At 39.7% G+C, this 21,309-nt stretch overlaps 1 protein-coding gene across 1 annotated transcript in view; it reads left to right on the forward strand.

The window, feature by feature from the left end:
• Nucleotides 1-21,309, forward strand: part of PPP1R13B (protein phosphatase 1 regulatory subunit 13B) — a 106,340-nt gene that overhangs the window by 41,290 nt on the left and 43,741 nt on the right. The window contains exons 3-4 of the mRNA XM_065402337.1: nt 6,333-6,452; nt 12,256-12,323. Coding sequence (XP_065258409.1) covers nt 6,333-6,452; nt 12,256-12,323 — 188 coding nt within the window. The remainder of the gene's footprint in view (nt 1-6,332; nt 6,453-12,255; nt 12,324-21,309) is intronic.

A 21,309-nucleotide genomic window follows, 5' to 3' on the forward strand; every position in this document is an offset into this window, starting at 1 on the left:
TGGGATAAGAGGAAAGGTCCTTTCTTGGATCAGTAACTGATTAAAAGACAAGAAACAAAAGGTGGGAATAAATGGTTGGTTTCTAGAAATGGAGAGAGGTAAATAGTGGTGTCTCTCAGGGGTCTGTACTGGCACCAGGGCTGTTCAACATATTCAGAAATGATCTGGAAAAAGGGGTAAACAATGATGTGTCAGAATTTGCAGATGGTACAAAATTATTCAATAAAGTTAAGTCCAAAGCAGACTGCGAAGAGTTACCAAGGGATCTCACAAAACTGGATGACTGGGCAAGAAAATGACAGATGAAATTCAGTGTTGATAAATGCAAACTAATGCACATGGGACAACATAATCCCACCTATACATATAAAATGATGGGGGTCTAAATTAGCTGTTACCACTCAAGAAAGAGATCTTAGACTTGTTGTGGACAGTTGAGCTGCTGTTTTCAGAAAATGTGCAATGGCAGTCAAAAAAAAGCTAACAACGTTAGGAACCATTAGGAAAGGGATAGACAAAACAGAAAATATAATGCCTCTATAGAAATCCATGGTACACTCATATCTTGAATATTGTGTACAATTCTAGTCACCCCATCTCAAAAAAAGATATATTGGAATTGGTAAAGGTACAGAGAAGGGCAACAGAAATGATTAGGGGGTATAGAACAGTTTCCATATGCGGAGAGATTAAAAAGACTGTATTTTCAGCTTGGAAAAGAGATGACTAAGGGTTGATATGGTAGAGGTCTATAAAATCTTGACTGGTGTGGAGAAAACGAATTAGGGAATGTTATTTACTCATAACACAAGAACTAGGGGTCATCCAATGAAATGAATAGGCAGCAGGTTTAAAACAAACAAAAAAGGAAGTACTTCTTCATAAACGCACTGTCAACCTGTGAAACTGATTGCCAGGTGATGTTGTAAAGGCCAAAACTATAACAGGCATATAAAAAGAACTAGATAAGCTCCTGGAGGATAGGTGCATCAATGGCTATTAGCCAGGATGGGCAGGGATGCAACACAATGCTCTGAGTGTCCCTAACCTCTGTTTGCCAGAAGCTGGGAGTGTACCACAGGGGATGGATCATTTGATTATTGCCTGTTCTGTTCATACCCTCTGAAGCACCTGGCATTGGCCATTTTCGGAAGGGCTAGATTGACCATTGGTCTGACCCAATATGGCCGTTCTTATGACCTAGTTATTGATACATGCAATTATGATGCTATCTTAGGGTATATGATTCCCACTATTATAGTCACAGGCATTTTTTTCCATGCCTTAGGGGACACAATGATTAAAAACAAGCAAAAGCATCACAAGTATTAACCATGTCTGATTTATTATTAAAGACAAGAAATCATTAAACAAAACACAAATGATAGAACACAACTGATAAACTGGTTATTTCCATTACAATCTCTTCTGACTGCCTCTATGTGTAGAGTCTTAACAGTGATTACACCTTTGAGAGTAGACTACATGTGGGGATGTTCTTCGTTTAGGAAATTAAGTCCAAAATATATAGTTTCCCAAAATATTGTGAATTCAGTCTCAATCTTATTAGTATCTTACTTATGTATGGGCAAAATAATTTGTTTTAGGGTAGGTGAAACCTGTCTTGTTATTAATAATAATAAGCTAGTTTGTAAATTGGGAAAAACAGATAATTGTAACTAAATCCTATGAAATCGAATAAACTATTTAAATCAGTTACTTAGAGCCATTTAAGGAGCTGTCTTGAGACAGGCTAATGAACCAATATTAAGAATCTTAAATCCAGTTAAATCCCACTATTTCTCTGTTTACCACTGTTTAGTCCCTGTCGCCTCTTCAGGAGTATATGGTCTAACCATCCGATGATCAACAGGACAAGCTGTTAATATTTTAAGTTACAGTTGCATTTCAATATTCCAGTAAAATCATTACAAGAGTTTGTAAATCTAATCCCTTGGCAGGGTTTTAGTTAACTTTCTCTCACCAATCCATATTGAAGTCTTGGGGAGGTTTTCCTTGTGTTGGTTACTTTGAGTCTTTTGTGTTTTTCTTAACTGTCTATGATAGTTTATTTGTACAGATGGACAGGATGAGTTGTGGACTCCTTGTTGTTGAAGCAGAGTGGCAGAGGTGTGAGTGTGTGAGGGGCGTTCACATCAGTTTTTTATACTTTTCCTCCTACTTTCATTCAATTATAGGAAAACAGGCATCTGTCAGTCTTATGTAGATAGAAGTTCTTTGCTATCACTCTTTCATTGACTCCATGCCTTGGGGGGTTGGCTTAGTTGTTACCTTCAGTTTCTGAATATGCAGTCTCTTTAATGGATATACAAAATTTCTACTTGTCTTTGTACTTATGGCAGGAGATTCTCAGAACATCTTTAAAGTTAGAGTTTTAACTCTTTCTTTTATTCAGCCCATTTTCAGGGGGGTGGCCGGGGGGTCCATGCGCTGCTCCCACCACAAGTGCCGGCTTTGTAGCTCCCATTGGCCAGGAACCATAGCCAAAGGGGGCGGCGGCTGTGGGCAGCACGTGGAGCCTTGTGGCCCCTCCGCGTAGGAGCTGCAGGGACATGCTGGTGGGAGCCAGGGAGAGCCCCCCTCTTCCCCCCAGGTAAGCGCTGCCCTGCACCCAACCCGCTGCCCCAGCCCTGAGCCCCCTCCCACACACCCAAACTGCTGCTGCTGGCCTAGGGGCTGCCCAGCTCGAGCAGCCCCTGAGCCAGCACCAGCCACTGCAGAAGTCACGGAGGTCACGGAATCCATTACTTCTATGACCTCTGTGACAGACACACAGCCTTACTAATTACTCTCACTATTAATTTACACCTTATTTCCAGTCTGAATTTGTCCACTTTCAATTTCCAGCCATTGGATCGTTTTACACCTTTCTCTGCTAGATTGAAATTTAATAATATTTATTAATGGACTCTTCAATGCTTAAGAAATAAACAAAGTTTGAAACATTTCCAACTACTTAGTTTTTTCCTAGAAGCTTTTAAGGACAGAAGCAGGTATTTCTAGAGTAATAAAATTCATTCCACCTAGGATATTTCGAAAATTGTTTGTGTGGATTTACTTAGAAGTTTTTCGTGGAAGAGTGAAAAAAAACAATTAACACCTAGATTTATTGCTCTGAAAATACAACCCCACATTCCTTTTTACAATTAGGTCCTTTCCTAATGCTTTACATGGTTTGTTTTCTTGAGATAAGGATTACATTTGTACCAAACTGGTATTTATACTGGGAGAGGTGTCCGGTCTAGATAAGACACGTTTAGGGATAATAAACATGGGATTATGGCCAAAGAGGGCTATCTTCCTGACATCTGGCTTGTCTTTTGGTGAGAGAGAGCAGAAATCTCCTGCAGTTTCTTTAACCAGCACAAACATTTAATAACACAACTAACTAAAATATAGACAGGTATTGTACACTTTGTCTAAATGTCTTTATTGATCTGAATTATTCAGGTTTGAGTATTTTAAACTAAACTTTGAGTATGCTTATTTCAGATTGTATGAGTAAATACCCAAAGATATTAAATTAGTTAAGAAACGTTTCATGGATAACCTTTTCTCTGAGATTGAAGTTCCTTTTTACTTTCAATGCAGGGAAGTTTAAAAAGTTTAAAAAGAAAACACTCAGACTCCTACTGCTTTGAAGACAACAAGAAAGACATTAGACTTTGAAGATGATCTTTTGATAAAATATTCATCACATTTACCTATTAGGTAAATGTGGTTTAATTTCTTTTTCTCTTCATTGCCAGGAAGTGTCCAGACAAAACACTAAAATGAAAATAACCTGAATCCCGTTTCATCAGGCTAATGTTCTCACAAGACCCATCACATCCTGGCTGCTGCATGAGACTGCAGATGGCCTTTGGGAGTGGTCTGAGTACTAGGCTGAAGAAGTAGGGAAGGGGATGGAGGACACCATTCCTCAGGGAAGAGTGAAGTTACCGCTCTTCATTGGAAATTACTGAAACATTTCTTGTCAGTAAAATAAAAGTTAAAAACCAAATATTAACTAAAAAAAAGTAGGGCTAGTCTACATAGGGAAGCTTATCAGCTTAAATTTATAGCATTATATTGGTATAAGATTATACTGTTAAACTTCTCACTGTTAGACACCTCTTATTTTGATTTACCTGATTTGTTTGTTTGTTTGTTTTTGTTTTGTTTAATAAATAAATTATCTTAAAATTGGGTTTTAAAATAGTGCCTTTTCTGATGACTTGAATGGAGTATGAGATACTTCTTTCTTAATTTATCTTATATTCCTGCCTATTAGTAGAAAAATTGCACTCTTCATAGGTTTTCTAACTTGTGCTGTATGTACTATTTAAACACTGATATAAGTATAATTCTGAAATATTTTTTTAATTGATTTTTAGAAATTTGGAAATAACATTAAACTTTTTGCAAGATTAATTATATGTTGCTTATTCTTCTGCTAGTAAGTTTATTTCTGAAATAAACACCTTGTTCAAAATTCTGAGAAATTGTGTGTGTGTGTGTGTGTGTGTGTGTGTGTGTGTGTGAGAGAGATTTAATTGTAATACTGCAGAAAATTTAGTCTTGATTTTACTCCTGGCTTTGTTGATTACTGCCATCTTGTACCAGTTTCTGCTGTATTAGTGACTATTGTGTAATCTACTGGTAGCACATAACTAAATTCTTAGGGGTGAATTATCATTATACTTGTGTATTATACATGACTATAGTCTGGTGGACTTCATTGGAAGTCTTATGGTTCAGACTGAGTGTGATGCTTTCATAACAGGCACAGAAAACCCAATTGGCAAAGGAGAGCAGAGTTGAAAGGTTTAACTATCTGAAAAGGGTGTAGGTGAGGGATAATTCCTGGCAAAATTTAAATGTCACCGTGCCTCAGTGGGTCACAACTGAGAATACCAAATTCAGGACAAACTGCTGAGAAACAGGGCAGATACACCCTAAAACTGGTGGTTATTCTTCCATAAGATATACCAACCCAGCAACAAAACTTCTGTCTCACCACCCTGGCTAACAAAAAGTCAGAAATGCAGCCTCCTTAGGTTTTCCAGTCCTGGATTCAACATCCAGACACTAGACTTAATGATGAGTGGTTATTTAAAACCAATTTTATCAATCAAAGCTTTCTTCTGATCCCAAAGGACCAGCCATATACCCAGGTCAATATATAACTCAGATCTTACCCAATAATCTTGCTGTTGCCAATCTTTAAATATGTAATATCTAAAGGTTTATTTACAAGAGAAAAGAAAGAGGTGAGAGTTTAAATTGGTTAAAGGAATCAAATACATACAATAATTGCAAAGTTCTTGGATCAAGTTTCAAGTAGTGATGGCATAAAGTGCTGGCTTGTTAAGTCTCTGGTTGCTTCCAAATGATTGGAAGGTCCTTAGTCCCTTGGTTAGAATGCTCCCATTAGTATAAATCCATAATCCAGAGATCATAGCAGGGAAGAGGCAAAATGGAGATGTTTCCAGGGCCTTTTATAGCTTCTCCTATGTTGAGGGAAACTCGTTGTTCCAGGCAGAGCCCTCAGCACAGTTTCTGGAAAAGTACAGGCACACAAGATGGAGTTCAGTACCACATGATCTAGTCACATGCCCTTGCATGCTTCAATGAGTCATTACCCATATTCTAGCTAAAATGTTCTCAGGAAAGTCCATCAGGTGTGGATAAGCTTCTTTCATGGTCTATTGTGTTCGCTGATGGGATGTCAATCTAGGTATTCCCTTCACAATGTGTTGGCTAGACTGGATGCAAATACCTTGTGGGTGTTATCCAGGAGCAAACACATTTGAAATAGTTATACACCAAAATTCATAATTTCAGATACAAAAATGATGCATGCATACAAATAGGATAATCACATTCAGCACACCGTAACTTTTTCATTTACACCTTACATGACATACTTTGTGCAAGATTTGTTGCATTGTATAACAGTGGTAGCAACAGTGATCTACATGGTCATGTTTTAGTCTTATAATGTCACAGAAGGTGATGGAGAATTCCTGGCAAAATTTAAATGCGTGCATAGTAGGATTATAAACTTTGAAATTATGTAGGTGGTTGTACTATCTAAAATTACGTCACTATTGTTATGTAATTAATTGTTCTTTTAATAGTATGTTAATATGCTGTTGCAGTTATTTTCTTCCTGTTTCTGCTTTTATTTTGAATTAGTTTTCTACATGTTAAGTTGTCAGATGACTGCTTGAAGTGCCAAAAAGGCACCCACATTTAGAAGCATTTTTTTTTAATGTTACTTTGTAAGAAGTTGCTGGACTCAGAAATATAATATTCTATATTTTCAGAACGCCATATACCCTTTGATCACATGATGTATGATCATCTACAGAAGTGGGGACCCCGCAGGGAAGAAGTGAAATTTTTTCTTCGGCATGAGGAATCTCCAGCTGAAAGCAATGAACAGAGTAAGTACGCTTACCTTACGCCGATAATAACTGGTGCTGGAGGGGGGATGGGCAGCAGCGTGCGGCTTGGGACCCCCCCTGGTGTTGGGGAGGAGGAGGGGCGGGGCCAGTAGGCTCCCTACCTGGCTCTGCGCCTCACACCCCAGCAGCAGCAGAGTTTGGGTGCGGGAGGGGGCAAGGGGTTGGCGCATGGGAGGGGGTGAGGCAGGCTCTGGGCGGCGCTTATCTGGGGGGCTCCCCGGAAGCAGTGACATCCCCCTCACTCAGCTCCTAGGCGGAGGCATGGCCAGGCAGCTCTGCGTGCTGCCTCCGCCTGCAGGCACCCCCTTTCTCCCCCCTTCCCCCCGCAGCTCCCATTTCCTGGCCAATGGGAGCCGCAAAGCCGGCGCTTTGGGCGGAGGCAGAGCGCAGAGCTCCCTAGCCACTCCTCTGCCTAGGAGCTGAGCGAGGGGGATATTGCCGCTTCCAGGGAGCCTCCCAGGTAAGCGCCTCCCAGAGCCCACCTCACCCCGTCCCGTGTCCCAACCCCCCGCCCCCTCCCACACCCAAACTCTGCTGCTGCTGGGGAGGGAGAGGGAGGGAAAGCGCGGTGGCCCGAGACTGCCCCTGCAGCGGCTGGTGTGACTTGCACAGGGACTGCCCCCAGGCCAGGCGCACCAGCCACTGCAGAAGTCACAGAGGTCACGCAACTTGACAAACTCACTGCCTTAATAACTAAAGCTCACTAATCAAATTGCTTTATAGAATTATTTACAGGAATGCATTAAAATTGTTAGCATTTGTCACAGTTCAGGGCAGCTGTACTTGTATTCCCCCTCATGGTCCAGTAAGGGCACCCACTCTTAGGCTTCTGGCTCCCCAGTCGTCACCTTTCTTGGACAGAGACATATGTCACCCTCATTAGGAGGAAGGGAATCTCCAGGCTGCAAGTTCCATGCCTACACTGTGAATTCCCAGCAAATCAGACTGCCTTGGCAGGCCTGTTTCGCCTTCTTCTTAGAGGCTATACACAGCACAATTGCCCTCAGTTAAGTTACCACATAGCTCTTTCTAAGCAATTTTTTCTTAAGGTAAAAGCATTACAGAGAAGACATATTAAAAACAATAAAAGAATCCACATGCATGGTGATAAGGTTACCGGAGATCACCCCAACACCCACAAAGGCTCTGGCAGGTGAACAATCCTTCAGACCCCACCAAGCGGGTTTTCTGTGATCACAAGTCCATCACAGCTGTTAGCTCACAATAAGCACACTGGGAAGAGGTAATTCGTAAACAATGAGTTTCTTCTCCTCAGGGCCCTAGCTTCAAAAGGCTGGATTTTTGCATAACTTGAGGTGTTACATGTGCATATCCCTCCCCTTAGAGATTTCTTGGGAAACCCACTTCATTTTAAAAGTTCGCATTGTTTCAAATAGTCCTTTGAAGCTCATAACACTTACCAGGGTTTACATTAGTCAGGTCTCCTCTAAGACATATAATCCCATATAATATGTAAACATTTGCATTTTTAATACAATGAAGGTTTAACTTAATTCAGTAAAGTATGTTCAGGATATTGCAGGAAATAGCCATAGCTGCCACAACACTGTATTAGCCTAATATAATACATAATTCTTCATACACTTTATTGATGCACGTATAATTTTATAAAATGTGTTGCCAAAAGGCTTATTTGACCGTGGCTTTGAAAGTGTTCACCGGGAAATATTAACTTCCCCTCACTTGTGTGCTGTTTGAGTATGGAATAGCATATTTAGTATACATGCCCCTAATGCTAAATGTAAGAAATCAACAAAAAATGCATGTCCTCTTTTTTCCATAGTATGAAATTGACTGTTATATTAAAAAGGCTCCCCCTCCCATTCCTGCAGTATATAAGAATAGCGTTCGTATAGGAATTATTGACTATCCATTGATTTATTTTTCTTCTGCGATATATTTATTCTGTTAATGTGTTAAGTGTTATGTTTGGCACTCCTGACTAATTTAAAAAAAACAAAAACTCATTGCCTCTGGACTTTGAACACTTCCATCTGATGTAGGAGTTTATTAGTCACAGATTAGAATTTGTTTACATTTTTAATTCTTTGGTTTTTCTACTTAAAATTTCAATGACTGAGCGTGATAACTTTTTACAACACTTTGTTAGATTGGAAATGTCTTTTAAAATTAATGTTCATTTCCTAAATGTATTATTTCAGTTTGTCACAAATTCAGAATTATTCATTTTATTCCAAAATATATCCTGGGAATTCTTTTTTGTATTATGCCAGCTATTAACAGTGGTAATCTAAAACTCGAGAGAGGTCATTTAGGGGTAAGGGCAGTAAAGCGGAGAACTAGAATAACAAAAATCAGAATTCCACTGGAAAGTGACTTTATTTTATTAAAATTCGCTCTCAAAAACAAATGAAGCTAGAAAACTGCCAACATTCAGTTATTCAAGCATGCATTTAACTTGGCTTTAAAAGGAATATTATTGCTTAAAATAAACTTAGTATATAAATTCAGCATCCTTTTTTCTGCTAAATCACATTCAAAGACTCCTAAAAATTCATTACTTTCCTAATATTTCTCCATGTAAGCAATTACTCTAGTTCCCATAAGGATATTATGCAGCTGTGGTGGGAGGAGAGGTGTGTCCCCAAGATACTCTATAAGAAAGTGATTCATGTGATCAAAAAGTTTGAGAATCCCTGCCTTAAATACCTTTCCACAGTCATGAATGTCCCTCTCTGAACTATTCCCTTCAGGAGTTTCCTGGTGATAGCCAGATACCCTGTAGCCACTGGCAGGGGTGCTGGAACAATTTGTACAGTGGGGGTGCCAGTGAACCAAACTGTAAACCCTGTATATGATGGAAACCACTTCAAGCCAGGGGGTGCTGCACCAATGCTTCCAAGAGCGGAACAGGTGTCTATTAGTGGCAACAGGCAGCACTGCAACTTGCAATATCAGCTACACACTATAGTACCTAGTGTGGCTGATAGCTGTGGAATGATTGATCAGGCTCAGGTGTACCGGCTCCTAGTGACCAGCTGCCTCCGCTTAAGCTCTTTGTTTTGCTTCACTTGACGAATCACACTTCTACAGTAGCAACCTAGCTGGAGAAGTACACTGCTTCCAATAATCCTTGAGACAGTTAACTTCTGTTCTCCTGCCTTTTCTACAGAATTGTATCTTGCACAAATTTCTCACTTTCTTGTTCTCTTTTTTACTGTACGGTTACAGGTTAGCTGCTGAAATCACATTTTCTCCATTAAAACCGATAAAGGGGATTCCTAGGCATTTCACTTTTGCTTGTTCTAATACAATTATTATTATTATAAATATATTTACCTTAATTTTTTTCAGTCTTTTGGCAGAAAATCTGATCAGAATAGTTATGGACACTAATCCACCTCCCTGTAACTTGCATGCTTTGGTGCCGGAAATGACATAAACGAGTTTCAAATGTTTCATTCCAGAACTAGTTGTAATGACAGAAAAGGCATTCAGCATTCTAACAGAGCACAAGTACCACATATCAAAAGACAGAGGAGAAGTGAGAAACAATTACACTTGCCTCTTATGAGGACAGCTTAACAGAAAAATTTGTTTTGCTTTATTTCATAAAGCAGTTTTTTGTTCCTTTTGATACTGATCCAGAAATGCTGATGGGTATGCAAGGCTTAAAGCAGTTTTTATATTAAAGGCAAGGTCCCTTATTTTACTTCCCTGAAAGAGGGCACTGTGCTTCTCCAAGCAAATGACTTTGATCCGAGAGAGAGAGAGATTAAAATCTATTTTGCAAAATATCCCTGACAGACTCCTCTACTACTTCATGTAGCTATATTTAAAACAAAAATGGAGTAGCAATTTCTGTCAAGAAAACCCTATCGTCTACTTGACTTTTAGAAAGAAGCTTTCTATCGAAGAGTGTAGTATTAAATCAGAAGAACCTTAAGGGATTGGTGTAGGTAATATAATCTATTTTCTCTGATCAAACAGAGATAGATCATAGTTAATTTACAAGAAAACTTTGAGATTGTACTTGTATATGTACTCACTGTGTCATGGTCAATTAATCTGTCTGAAGGTTATGAAGGAATCACCAATTGAGATGCCTATTGGTATGTTCAGGCTGTTTTGACTCAATTCAATTAATTTGACCGTCTCTAACAAGTAACTTTTTCTTACGTCTCAGCTTAGTCTTGATTGCTTTAATTAATTCTCCCTTTGAACCTTTTTTGGTTGTTCCATATGTAAAGTTTTCTAAAAGTAGTATTTTTTGGCTCATTAGTTTTACAACAGTGGGGAGGAACCTGAAGCATAGATGATGGTTTAGATTACTAAGAGTGGCCCAGGTTTAGTCCCTACATTAACTTTTACCTTATGTACTAAGGGATATTGCTCTACATATATTTGAGTCATGATCAGACTTAAAATTGAGGTACTGACCATTTGTGGTCATAGAAATTAAATCAATGTTTCTATTCTATTGATGCCATAGCCAAGTTCCAACAGACATAGTTACCCTGTCCACCAAAATTATTTCTATAGTTTCAGTGGAATAAGGGATTCCCCACTACCTCTCTTGAAAGCTGTAGAATATAGTGGTGCAGAAAGGCTCGTTGATTTTTGACAGTAGGTGAAGTCCAGTAGTGCATGAAGGGATGTCAGTACATACTGATTTGTATACACTGTAAAGTGCTTAACCATCCTCTGTGATTTAAAGTGCAATATAAATGTATATGTATTAAATATGTTTTAAACATGGCCTGGAGTTTTACATACATGGAAAACATGCTTGCCCTTTCTAAATCAGGCATGCAAGTCTTCTAAATCAACCATGGTAAGATTAATCAAGCTTTATATTAAGGAACTTCGCAAGGCATCTGGGAAACGGCCTATAATATATACATTTGCAATGTACTCAGCCAGAACTACTGTTTCATGTGTACACAGAAATATGAGGCTTTAGCAGTCAAACTGTGACATGATGCTCAGTTCACTGACTTAAGTACTATAACACTATTTCTTGGATGTTTGTGGCAACAAAACTTGTTTGAGGCAGAAAAACACAGAGCTGCACATTACAGATCTTAATACAGTCGGGCCATGAAGTCAACATTTTCTACTTTTGCTGATTCTGCCACCTACAAAGAGTAACCTAATGCCAAAGGTTTGGATTCATATAGTAGGAATTGGCAGAATTGACATTACAGGTGAAAGGAAACTTTATGTGCTCACAACCAAGAGGAATAGTTCTGTGTTAAAATGAATATTGGCAACAACTGTCTTGTCAAATAGTTCATGTGTAGCCTCTTTTTAACGGCATTGGAATCTTATTGTAAAAAGACAAGACAAAACAAAAAAAACATGATACTGTAATAAATAGTGATATATATGGGCTGGTTTGTAGAGGATTAGAAAGAATATTTTAAGTAACTCTTAATTTTACAAATCACTTCAGTATTGGTGTGAAAAAAGCTCAGTGCTGTTTGGCTGAGCTTCAAGTAAACTTGATTAACTACCCATTGTATTAAAAACAAAAACACCTGCTCCCTCGCCTCCCAAAAGAAGAAAAACACTTAATATATCAATTTTTTAATTGCTTTTGATTTTTTTTACCAGATGACAAATATAATGTAGTTATTGTAGTTTGTAAGGAAGGAAATTAAACTTACAAAAAGCTGATTTGTTAAAGAGTGATAGTAATTTGTACAGATATAGTTGTTGTTTTACAGTGAAAACCTTCTGAATTAAAAACAAACCAAAAAAACCCCCCTTGCTAATAAGATTGATACTTTATTTCTAGGTGGGCGTCAGACCCAAAATCAGAGAAATGGAATAAATATACCTGTGGAGAAACGTACAGAGAATGGGGTATGTAACAAATGATAAATACAGTGTGTTTATTTGCAAATTGCCATTATTTTAAAATGTAACACCATCTGTTAAATTCATCTCTTCTGGCTGGGAACTGGAAGAAAGATACTGAAGCTTAAGCTTCAATATTGTATTTTTGAAAGGGAATGGGAGAGTGCAGTTTAACTCTCTTAGAACATAGAGAATTGCTTGTCCTCCAGAAAATTTAATCTTCTCCCCAATCTCACAAAAGCAGCCCAATGTCCTGCCAACTGCTGACTGTCCTTTTGGTTTCCTGCCTCTCCTCCCCTGCCTGTTTGATAAAGAACCACCAGATTACTATGAGAAAGTGGTGTCCCTCAGCACCACCTAGTCAAACATCTGTTCTTACATGAACTTCCTCTCTACTGCTGGTTCCTGATTTAGCAATCATTAGGGGAATCATTGGATTAGGTGCCTTTTTAGATTGCGGTGAAGTAGGTTGAGTTTCCCTGCTAGCTGAGAGTTTTGACATGCTGTATTTCACAGCCACTTCTATTTATTGTTTTATGCCTTGTAACAGTGGATTGGTTTTTTGTTTGTTTTGTTTTATGCCTGTGTTTAGCTTAGTAAAACTTCAAAGTACATTTCTACTTTGAAAGTTCTCTCACACATAAATAGCATTGTGGAGATTCCCTGTTTGATTCTCTGCTCCTGTATTTTCCACTCCATGCATCTGATGAAGTGGGTGCTAGCCCACGAAAGCTTATGCCCAAATAAATTTGTTAGTCTCTAAGGTGCCCCAAGGACTCCTCATTGTTTTTGCTGATACAGACTAACATGGCTACCACTCTGAAACCTGTTCCTGTTTGTTGTGTTTCAGTTATTTCCACATTTAAACTTCCTATTTTCAAGTAAAAATAAGGCTTTTCTAACCCCCAGGCCTAAAAAACTCAAACCTGGGACCTGAAATCACTGGTACATAGGACTGGAAGGGACCTTCTGGATCGTCAAGTCCAGTCCTATATTGCCACAGGCAACCCATGTCATACAATCCCATTCATAAATTTATCAAGCTCTATCAAAATTAGTTAGGTTGTTTGCCTCCATTACTGCAATTGGAAGGTTGGTCCAGAACCTCACTCCGCTGATGGTTAGAAAAATTCTTCTAATTTGCAGCCTAAATTTATTCATAGCCAGTTTATGCCCATATGTTTTTGTGCCAACATTGTCCTTTAGCTTAAATAGCTCTTCTCCCTCCCTGGTGTTTACGTGTGTGTGTGCCTGCGTGCGTGCGTGTGCGTGTGTGTATAGAGAGAAGATATCCTCTCAGCCTTTGTTTTGCTAGACTAAACAAGCCAAGCTCTTTTAGTCGCGTCTGATAAGACAGGCCCTCCATTCCCTAATTCTTCTACTAGCCCATCTCTGCACCTGTTCCAGTTAGAATGAATCTTTCTTGGACATGAATGACTGTAATTGTACACAGTATAACAGATCTTAATAATGCCTTATTAAGGCATTAATACTTCCCTGTCTTTACTGGAAATACCTCACCTTACCTTGATGCCTCACTGTCATCCTGGAATTGACTAATAGACTGCGGTCTTTCTACCCCTTGTCATTTCTGACTGATCAGCCATCATCTTATAGTAAAAATTCTTACTATTAATTCGTAAGGGTGTGACCTTGCTAGCTTCTTGCCTTCTTATGCATCTTCTACATCAAAGAAAATTCTTCAGGGCATGTTCTGCCCTCATTTATACCTATGCCATCCCATTACATTCATTGTGGTAGTATAGATATAGCTGGTCCTGCAATTGCACCTTCTTCAACATTGTACTGAAGACACAAAAATGAATAGAATCCAGCTATAGGCACCTAAGATGTATGTGCACTTTTAAAGATGGCCGAAAAGCCTCCATTCATTTTTTTGTTATTATTCAGGCACACAGTAGGTCTTATGATTTTAGCAGCTGTTTTGTGCATTGATGTTCTCCAGAGGGACACAGTGCAAGAAAATTTTCCTCCAGCCACCAAACAGCTATTGATCATGGGGTTACAATTTCCCCCCTCGTTCTTTTGGAGGTTCTTGCTGACAGAGCCTCTGCTATGCTGCTCCATCTCCCTGCTTCAACCTCTTTGGTGATAGCACACAGAGGAAACAGCCCCATGGTGTGCAAGGGATGCATAGCTTCTATATAGCTCCCCAAATCCTGCCCTCCGTATGCAGGAACACCACACTAGTTCCACGTCATCTGGGACCTCCTATGCCTCTGAAAGCAGAGAGTCACACACATAATTTTCCCTTTAATCACCACCTGTTGACAGTGTTAAAGTTGATGAAAGTATGGCTTTGTGTCCAAATTAGCATGCAGATGTTAATTTTACATTTATGACTCAGGTTCATAACATGATAAATGGTTGATTTAAGTTTTTGTAAAAAGATTTTCAGGTCAGTATTTAAAAATAATAATAATTAATAATCAATAAATAATCAAACTCCTGCTTTTAGCCACAAAGGAAGAATTTATAATGAGCTGTTTAAACTCATCTGAAACATGGCAATTTGTGTTTGAATTCAAAATTTCCCATCTATAAGCACTAAATCCCATTGACATTAAGGGGTTAAACAGATTTAAGTTCTTGTGGTATATATAAAAATACACATGCTAATGATAGGAATAATGCAAGTTCCGAGAAGCATAGAAAACTAATATTCTGTTTGTGACAAGTTTCAAACTGGAGGGGGAGGAGGGAAAGACGTGGTTTCAGGCTCAAGGATTTAATAGGCTTATTCTTACATAATGCATTAGGCTTATTCGTTGTTATTGGAATGCTGAATATTGTACTGCTCTAGAATAAATACAATACAATGGAACACTGAAGAAGCTTACAAAACTTAGTTAGCAAATTTTCTATAATCAGGTATATTTTTACTGTACTCTTATTGTGTTAACATTATTGAAATATTGATTTTGCCAAATATAATTAACTGGAGAAAGTTGAAAGTGTGACTGATGCATAGAAAGCTGTGTAGTAGGATAAAAATGTTTGTCTTGGTGTTTAAATCAATACTGCTGGATGAAATCACAGTAAATCTGTTTTATTAGAATTCAGCTTGAGTAATTGTATGGTATTAGTCATGTGTGCAATTGCTTTTCTGTTCTGGGAAGCTCTCTCTGTTTACATGATCACTACTTTTGATCATCAGTAGTGGTGATTTTAAAGTCAGGAGGAAAACTACTGTTTGATTTTTATCAGATTATTTTCAAAAGGGAGACTTTTATATTAATAGTAGAGCAAGTCTCCTCAAAAGGTTAAACATACATTGCTATAAAAGCAATATTTATCATCCATAAGAATGAAACAAGGTCTGTGTGAGGTAGCATTTGTTGTCAGGTTCTTCCTAGGTACCAGAGACTGAGTAGAGGTTCTCATGGCCTGGCTTTTGTTTCCAATCTTACCAACTTTTCCTCCTTGGAGGAGGGAATTGTACTGTTCTCATGACGTGACTTCTCCCCGTCCCTATGGAGAAGAGATTCATACATCTAGATTTCTTCCCCTTGCCTGGAGCATGGGGAAGAGGGTAGCTTCTCAAGGTCAGTTTTTCTTTCCTCTGTAAGATACCAAATTTCCAGTTTCCCCAGTGGAAAATTGTATTCCTGAATTGAACTGAAGATTAATATTTTTGCCTTCTTGCCAACGTTATGAACAACATTGGAAAACGCTGCTGTTTCTATTATTTTAGTTTGTTGATGTGGCCATTGTTATGAGAAGATGGAACAAATCAAAGTTTCAACTATCAGGGTATAGCCGTGTTAGTCTGTATCCACAAAAACAACAAGGAGTCCGGTGGCACCTTGAAGACTAACAGATTTATTTGGGCATAAGCTTTCGTGGGTAAAAAACCACTTCTTCAGATGCATGGAGTGAAAACTGTTGGGAGTGGACTACATCCACCCTGATCGAATTGGCCCTGTCAACACTGGTTCTCCACTTGTGAGGTAACTCCCTTCTCTTCATGTGTTATTATATAATGCCTGCATCTGTAATTTTCACACCATATGTCTGAAGAAGTGGTTTTTTTACCCACGAAAGCTTATGCCCAAATAAATCTGTTAGTCTTTAAGGTGCCACTGGACTCCTTGTTGTTTTTTCAAATCAAGGTTGTCCTTCAAAAGGTTAAATTGTATAAAATAGCTATCTTGAGAACATGACGAAGACAAAGCAGAGCCAAAAAGTCCTAATTAGTGTAATAATGACTTTTTCCAAATTTGCCATTTGAGAAGGTGTATGGCTGTCATAGGACTTAAGTCATGTTATGAACGGAATGTTACTTTATAGCTGGCTTGGCTGGTAGATAATCTTGTCTTTCAAAATCTCACTTCCTAAATTTTTGAGAGGGGCCACTCTCATTAGGGCCCTACCAAATTCACAGCTATGAAAAACGCATCACGGACCGTGATATCTGGTCTCCCCCCATGAAATCTGGTCTTTTTTGTGCTTTTACCCTATACTATACAGATTTCATGAGGAGACCAGTGTTTCTCAAATTGGGGGTCCTGACCCAAAAGGGAGTTACAGGGGAGTCGCAGTATTGCCAGCCTTACTTCTGCGTTGCCTTCAGAGCTGGGCGGCTAGAGAGTGGTGACTGTTGGTCAGGTGCCAAGCTCTGAAGGCAGTGCCCTGCCAGTAGCAGCACAGAAGTTAGGGTGGCAGTACCATACCATGCTGTCCTTCTGTGCTGCTGCTGGCGGTGGCTCTGCCTTCAACGTTGGGCTCCCAGCCAGCAGCCACCACACTCCAGCTGCCCAGTTCTGAAGGCAGTGCCACTGCCAGCAGCAGTAAGGGTAGAAGTACTGCAACCCCCCTTACAATAACCTTGCGACACACACAACTTCTTTTTGGGACAGGATCCCTAAAATTACAACACTCTGAAACTTCACATTTAAATAGCTGAAATCATGAAATTTACGATTTTTAAAATCCTATGACCATGAAATTGACCACAATGGACCGTGAATTTGCTAGGGCCATCCTCATGATGGATCTAGCTTCTGGAACAGGGATGAGTATTGGACGTGCTACAAGGACAGCCTTGATTTTTCTTGGCTCAAGGAAGACTTACAGGTAGCAAAGTTTGAAAACCAACGTTTTAGAGCAGAAGGGAGTAATCCTTATTCTGCTGCTGAATAACATTCACACTGATGAGTAGCAGCTTCTCTTTCCCTCTCACCCATATACTTGAGCCAGTTTTGTCAAGATTTTGATATCCTCGTAGTCCACTTGCTTTATATTAGTGTTTTCCACTGTTGCTTTATATTAGTGGTTTCAAAACAATGGTCTGTGGAGAGCTGATTGCTCATATGGTGCCAGCTGCTTCTACAGGTATCTAAGCTCTTCATTGCAAATTTTCTGGAAACAGTGAGGAAGAGCAATAATAGCTGAATCCACTAGGGGCCACTGGTAACACAGGAGAGGAAATGAGTCACCAGTGGGACTGGAGTTTCTGTCTGCCAGGAGGAAAGGTGGCTGGGGAGCAGAAAGAAGAGGACCAGGTGTCCGGGTATGTCCAAGTGAGAAGAGAGCCAAATGCATGTTGGAGGTACATGGTGAGAGGAGAAAGGGGCCAAGCACAAAAGAGCATGGTGGAGGGAAGCCGGGGGGAGGGGAGGGGAGAGGGGAAGGTAGAAGAAAGGCAGAATAAAAGTAGGTTAGTGTGATTAACATATCAAAAAGGACAAAATGTTGATAAGGTTAAATACAGATTAAAAATACTTTTTTTCATGTAGGCAGTTACTGCAGTTGTACAGGGATGCTGTGATGACATGAGTGGGACTGGAAGTGGCACCTGAGACAGTCTATTTGTTAAGAAGTGGCACCCACTAAAAAAAAAAAATCCCCACTCTTCATCCTAACTCAGAATTTTTTGACATGGCAGCTTTCTCTAAGAAGAGGAAAGGAAGGCAGTGTATAGATTATAGAGTAGGTCTCTCTACAGTTTATTTTGTTTTTCTTAATGCTAGAACTCTCTCCTAGTTTGGAGAAGGGAGACAAGCTCAATAAGCTTTATCTCGGATGTATACTGGGAAGAACTTCTGCTACCGGGCAGCGTGGGACAGAACTTGAGGCTGCTCTTACCTTCCCTAAGGGTTTTGGAGTTCTTCTAGGCAAATCACATTAGTTTCAGTCTAGGAGAATCTCAAGCAAAACAGGAAACTCTGTTTTCCTACCAACTGGAAGTTAGATTCCTTTACGCTTCCCTAGTCTGGAAACCTCAACCAGGAGATACAAATGGGAATTGATAGTATCTTTTAGTAGGTAGATAACGAAAGTTTGTTTTTGAATTTTGACTGCTGTCTGGTGAATGGGTTATTGTAGTTTGTACCAACATCCTGACAAGCAGGTTGGTTCAAATATTCTAGTGCGAGGAGGATGGAATAAGCAACCCAGTAGCTTCAGACTGGGAGAGCTCGTCAGTTTTCAGATAGAAAAATAGTTTTTCCTTTCTAAGTTTATGTAGGCACAGAAGCAGCTATTCTTAGTATTTGATTTGACAGAGGGGAACATTAGAACTAAATCTAGATCTCCTACATCATCTCTCCTTATGGAATTTCCTATTCATCCTTCTGTTGGTAGTGAGGGGAGTGAAAGGGTTGCCGCTCTGAAGAAGCAGCAGCAGCTGCAGTAAAGTTAGCCCTCAAGTCTCTAATACACCAGAGACCAGGGCCATACATGAATGCTGAAAACTCTGGGAACTGAGAGAGCTTATGGACAGAAAATGAGACAGTAATTTAGAATTCTACCCTGGTCTACCAGGGTGCTTTTTGCTGCTGTAATGGCCAATATTTTATCACTTTAAAAAAAAATAAATTGTTTGCTGAGCCACTTTAACTTATTGTAAGAGAGACGCTCTATTGTGGCTTCTTAAATGACAGTGAAATTTAGGTTGATTTAGCATAATAGTATGTAAATCTTTAAATATATGTACAGCTATATAGCTTTACATTAATGCATGCAAATATGTCAAGTGATTTAAACCTAAGGATAGGACTTCATATGCAGCAGGATTTAAAAACAAAAATACTAGAAGCATTGTGGTGACATAATCCTGAAAACAATCTGTCTGTAACCTATAATTTTGTTGAAATGTTCCTGCTTAAAATGATAGCATAAACAAATGAAGTTACTGTCTGAAAAAATCTGTAGTCTTTTCAGACTGATTCTAAAACTAGTGTAGGTGTGGGAGGCAGAAAAATAGTTACTATTTCTAGCATAAAGAAATAAAAGAATGTATTTCCTTAAGCTACAGCTTTCCAGAAGATATCTTAGATCTTAAATAGGAATTAAATTTAAATATAGATAGTAGCAATCCAAATAATAGTTCACTATATGTGTTACTTCCCACCCACACATACTTTTTTCTCCTCGTTTATCAGGATTTTTTGTAAACCTAATTTGGAAAATTAAAAAATTGTGTAACTGTTTACTGAGCATAGGCTAGAGGTAATCAGTCTGGAAAACTGTTTATATATAACGTACCATTCTGATTGTAGTAGAAATGAGCTGCTGTCAATGCCTATTATGAGACTTGTGAAATTTTAGATCTTCAAGTATATTTCCTTATGGGTGCTCCATGTTTGGTATGCCTGTGCCCATGTGCCTTCAATTGGAGAGTTTCATCAGATTGTCCATGGGTTCCCTGCATGCTTCTTCTATATCCTTGTGCTCCACACACTGGGTATGTAGGGAGGGGCATACGCACTGCTGCTCCAGTTCCTTCTCGGTCTCCTGGAGCTAAAGACAGAGCACTGTGGTGTCCATTAGCTTACCTTTGCTTTGTGCATCATTTTTTTGTCTTTTACTTATTTATTTCCTTTCCTTTCTTATTTCTTCCTTTCGGCACAAGTTTTGTGCCGTTGTGCCCCCCTCTCCTCCCCACCAACCTTTGCTGGCCATGGCTAGGGCTGCTGCCCTCAGCCTTCCCTCATTTGCGGTCTTTTCTCCCTGTGTGTTATGCCCAAAACTGCAGGTTATGCCTGAAACCCAGTCTTCAAGCCCTGCCAGAGGTCTTTCCTCCTGCCAGAATCGCTGGGTGGCTGGCTAAGGCAGGAGCAGATGCAGGGGCTGGCTAGCATGGAAACAGGCATGGGGTAAAGCAGGAAGCAGGAGTGGGCTGGAGAAGGAGCACAGGCAGTCTATCTGAACTAGTAGGCATTGGAAATGTTCCTGGCCAGGTAGCCAACTTGGCTGCCAGTACTGGCACCCCCTAGCTTCTCTGTTGGACACAGGGGATGACATGTCTTCTGAATTGGATATCGCCACCAGGATTCAACTACATTCCCTTTCCCACCTCTGTCCCTACAATGTACCCTGAAGAGCAGACTCCGGGAGCCAGTCATCACCCTCCCAGCCAATCTTGGAAGGAGCACCCCTGGAATCCTGCTCCATTTCCTTATTCCTGACCACACTAGGCATTTTGGAACACGTTTCACCGACCTCAGAGTGAACTAGGATCACTTGGTAAACTGAGCGCAAGTAAACAAGCATTCTAATACAGCTAACTGTAAATGTATACATCTAGGAACAAAGAATGTAGGCCATACTTACAGGATGGGGGACACTATCCTGGGAAGAGTGGATAATCAGCTGAACATGAGCTCCCAGTGCAAGGCTGTGACAAAAAGGGCAAATGAAATCCTTGGATGCATAAAGAGACAAATCTTGAGAAGAAGTAGAGAGATTATTCTACTTCTGTATTTGGCACTGATGCGACTGCTGCTAGAATACTGTCTCCAGTTCTGATGTCCACAGTTAAAAAAGGATGTTGATAAATTGGAGAAGGTTCAGAGAAGAACCACGAGAATGATTAAAGGATTAGAAAAACATGCCTTATCATGGGCGGCCGATATAAGAGGCCAGAGGAGGCTAAGCCTCCCCAAACAGGATGCGGTGCACCTCCCCATGGAGATGCACTGGCCTGCCGCCTTTGGAGTGCTGCTGCCAAAAGGGCGGCTGGGCTGTA

This window comes from Emys orbicularis, chromosome 4 (genome assembly GCF_028017835.1).
Source record: "Emys orbicularis isolate rEmyOrb1 chromosome 4, rEmyOrb1.hap1, whole genome shotgun sequence".
In the NCBI taxonomy this organism is placed as follows: Eukaryota; Metazoa; Chordata; order Testudines; family Emydidae; genus Emys; species Emys orbicularis.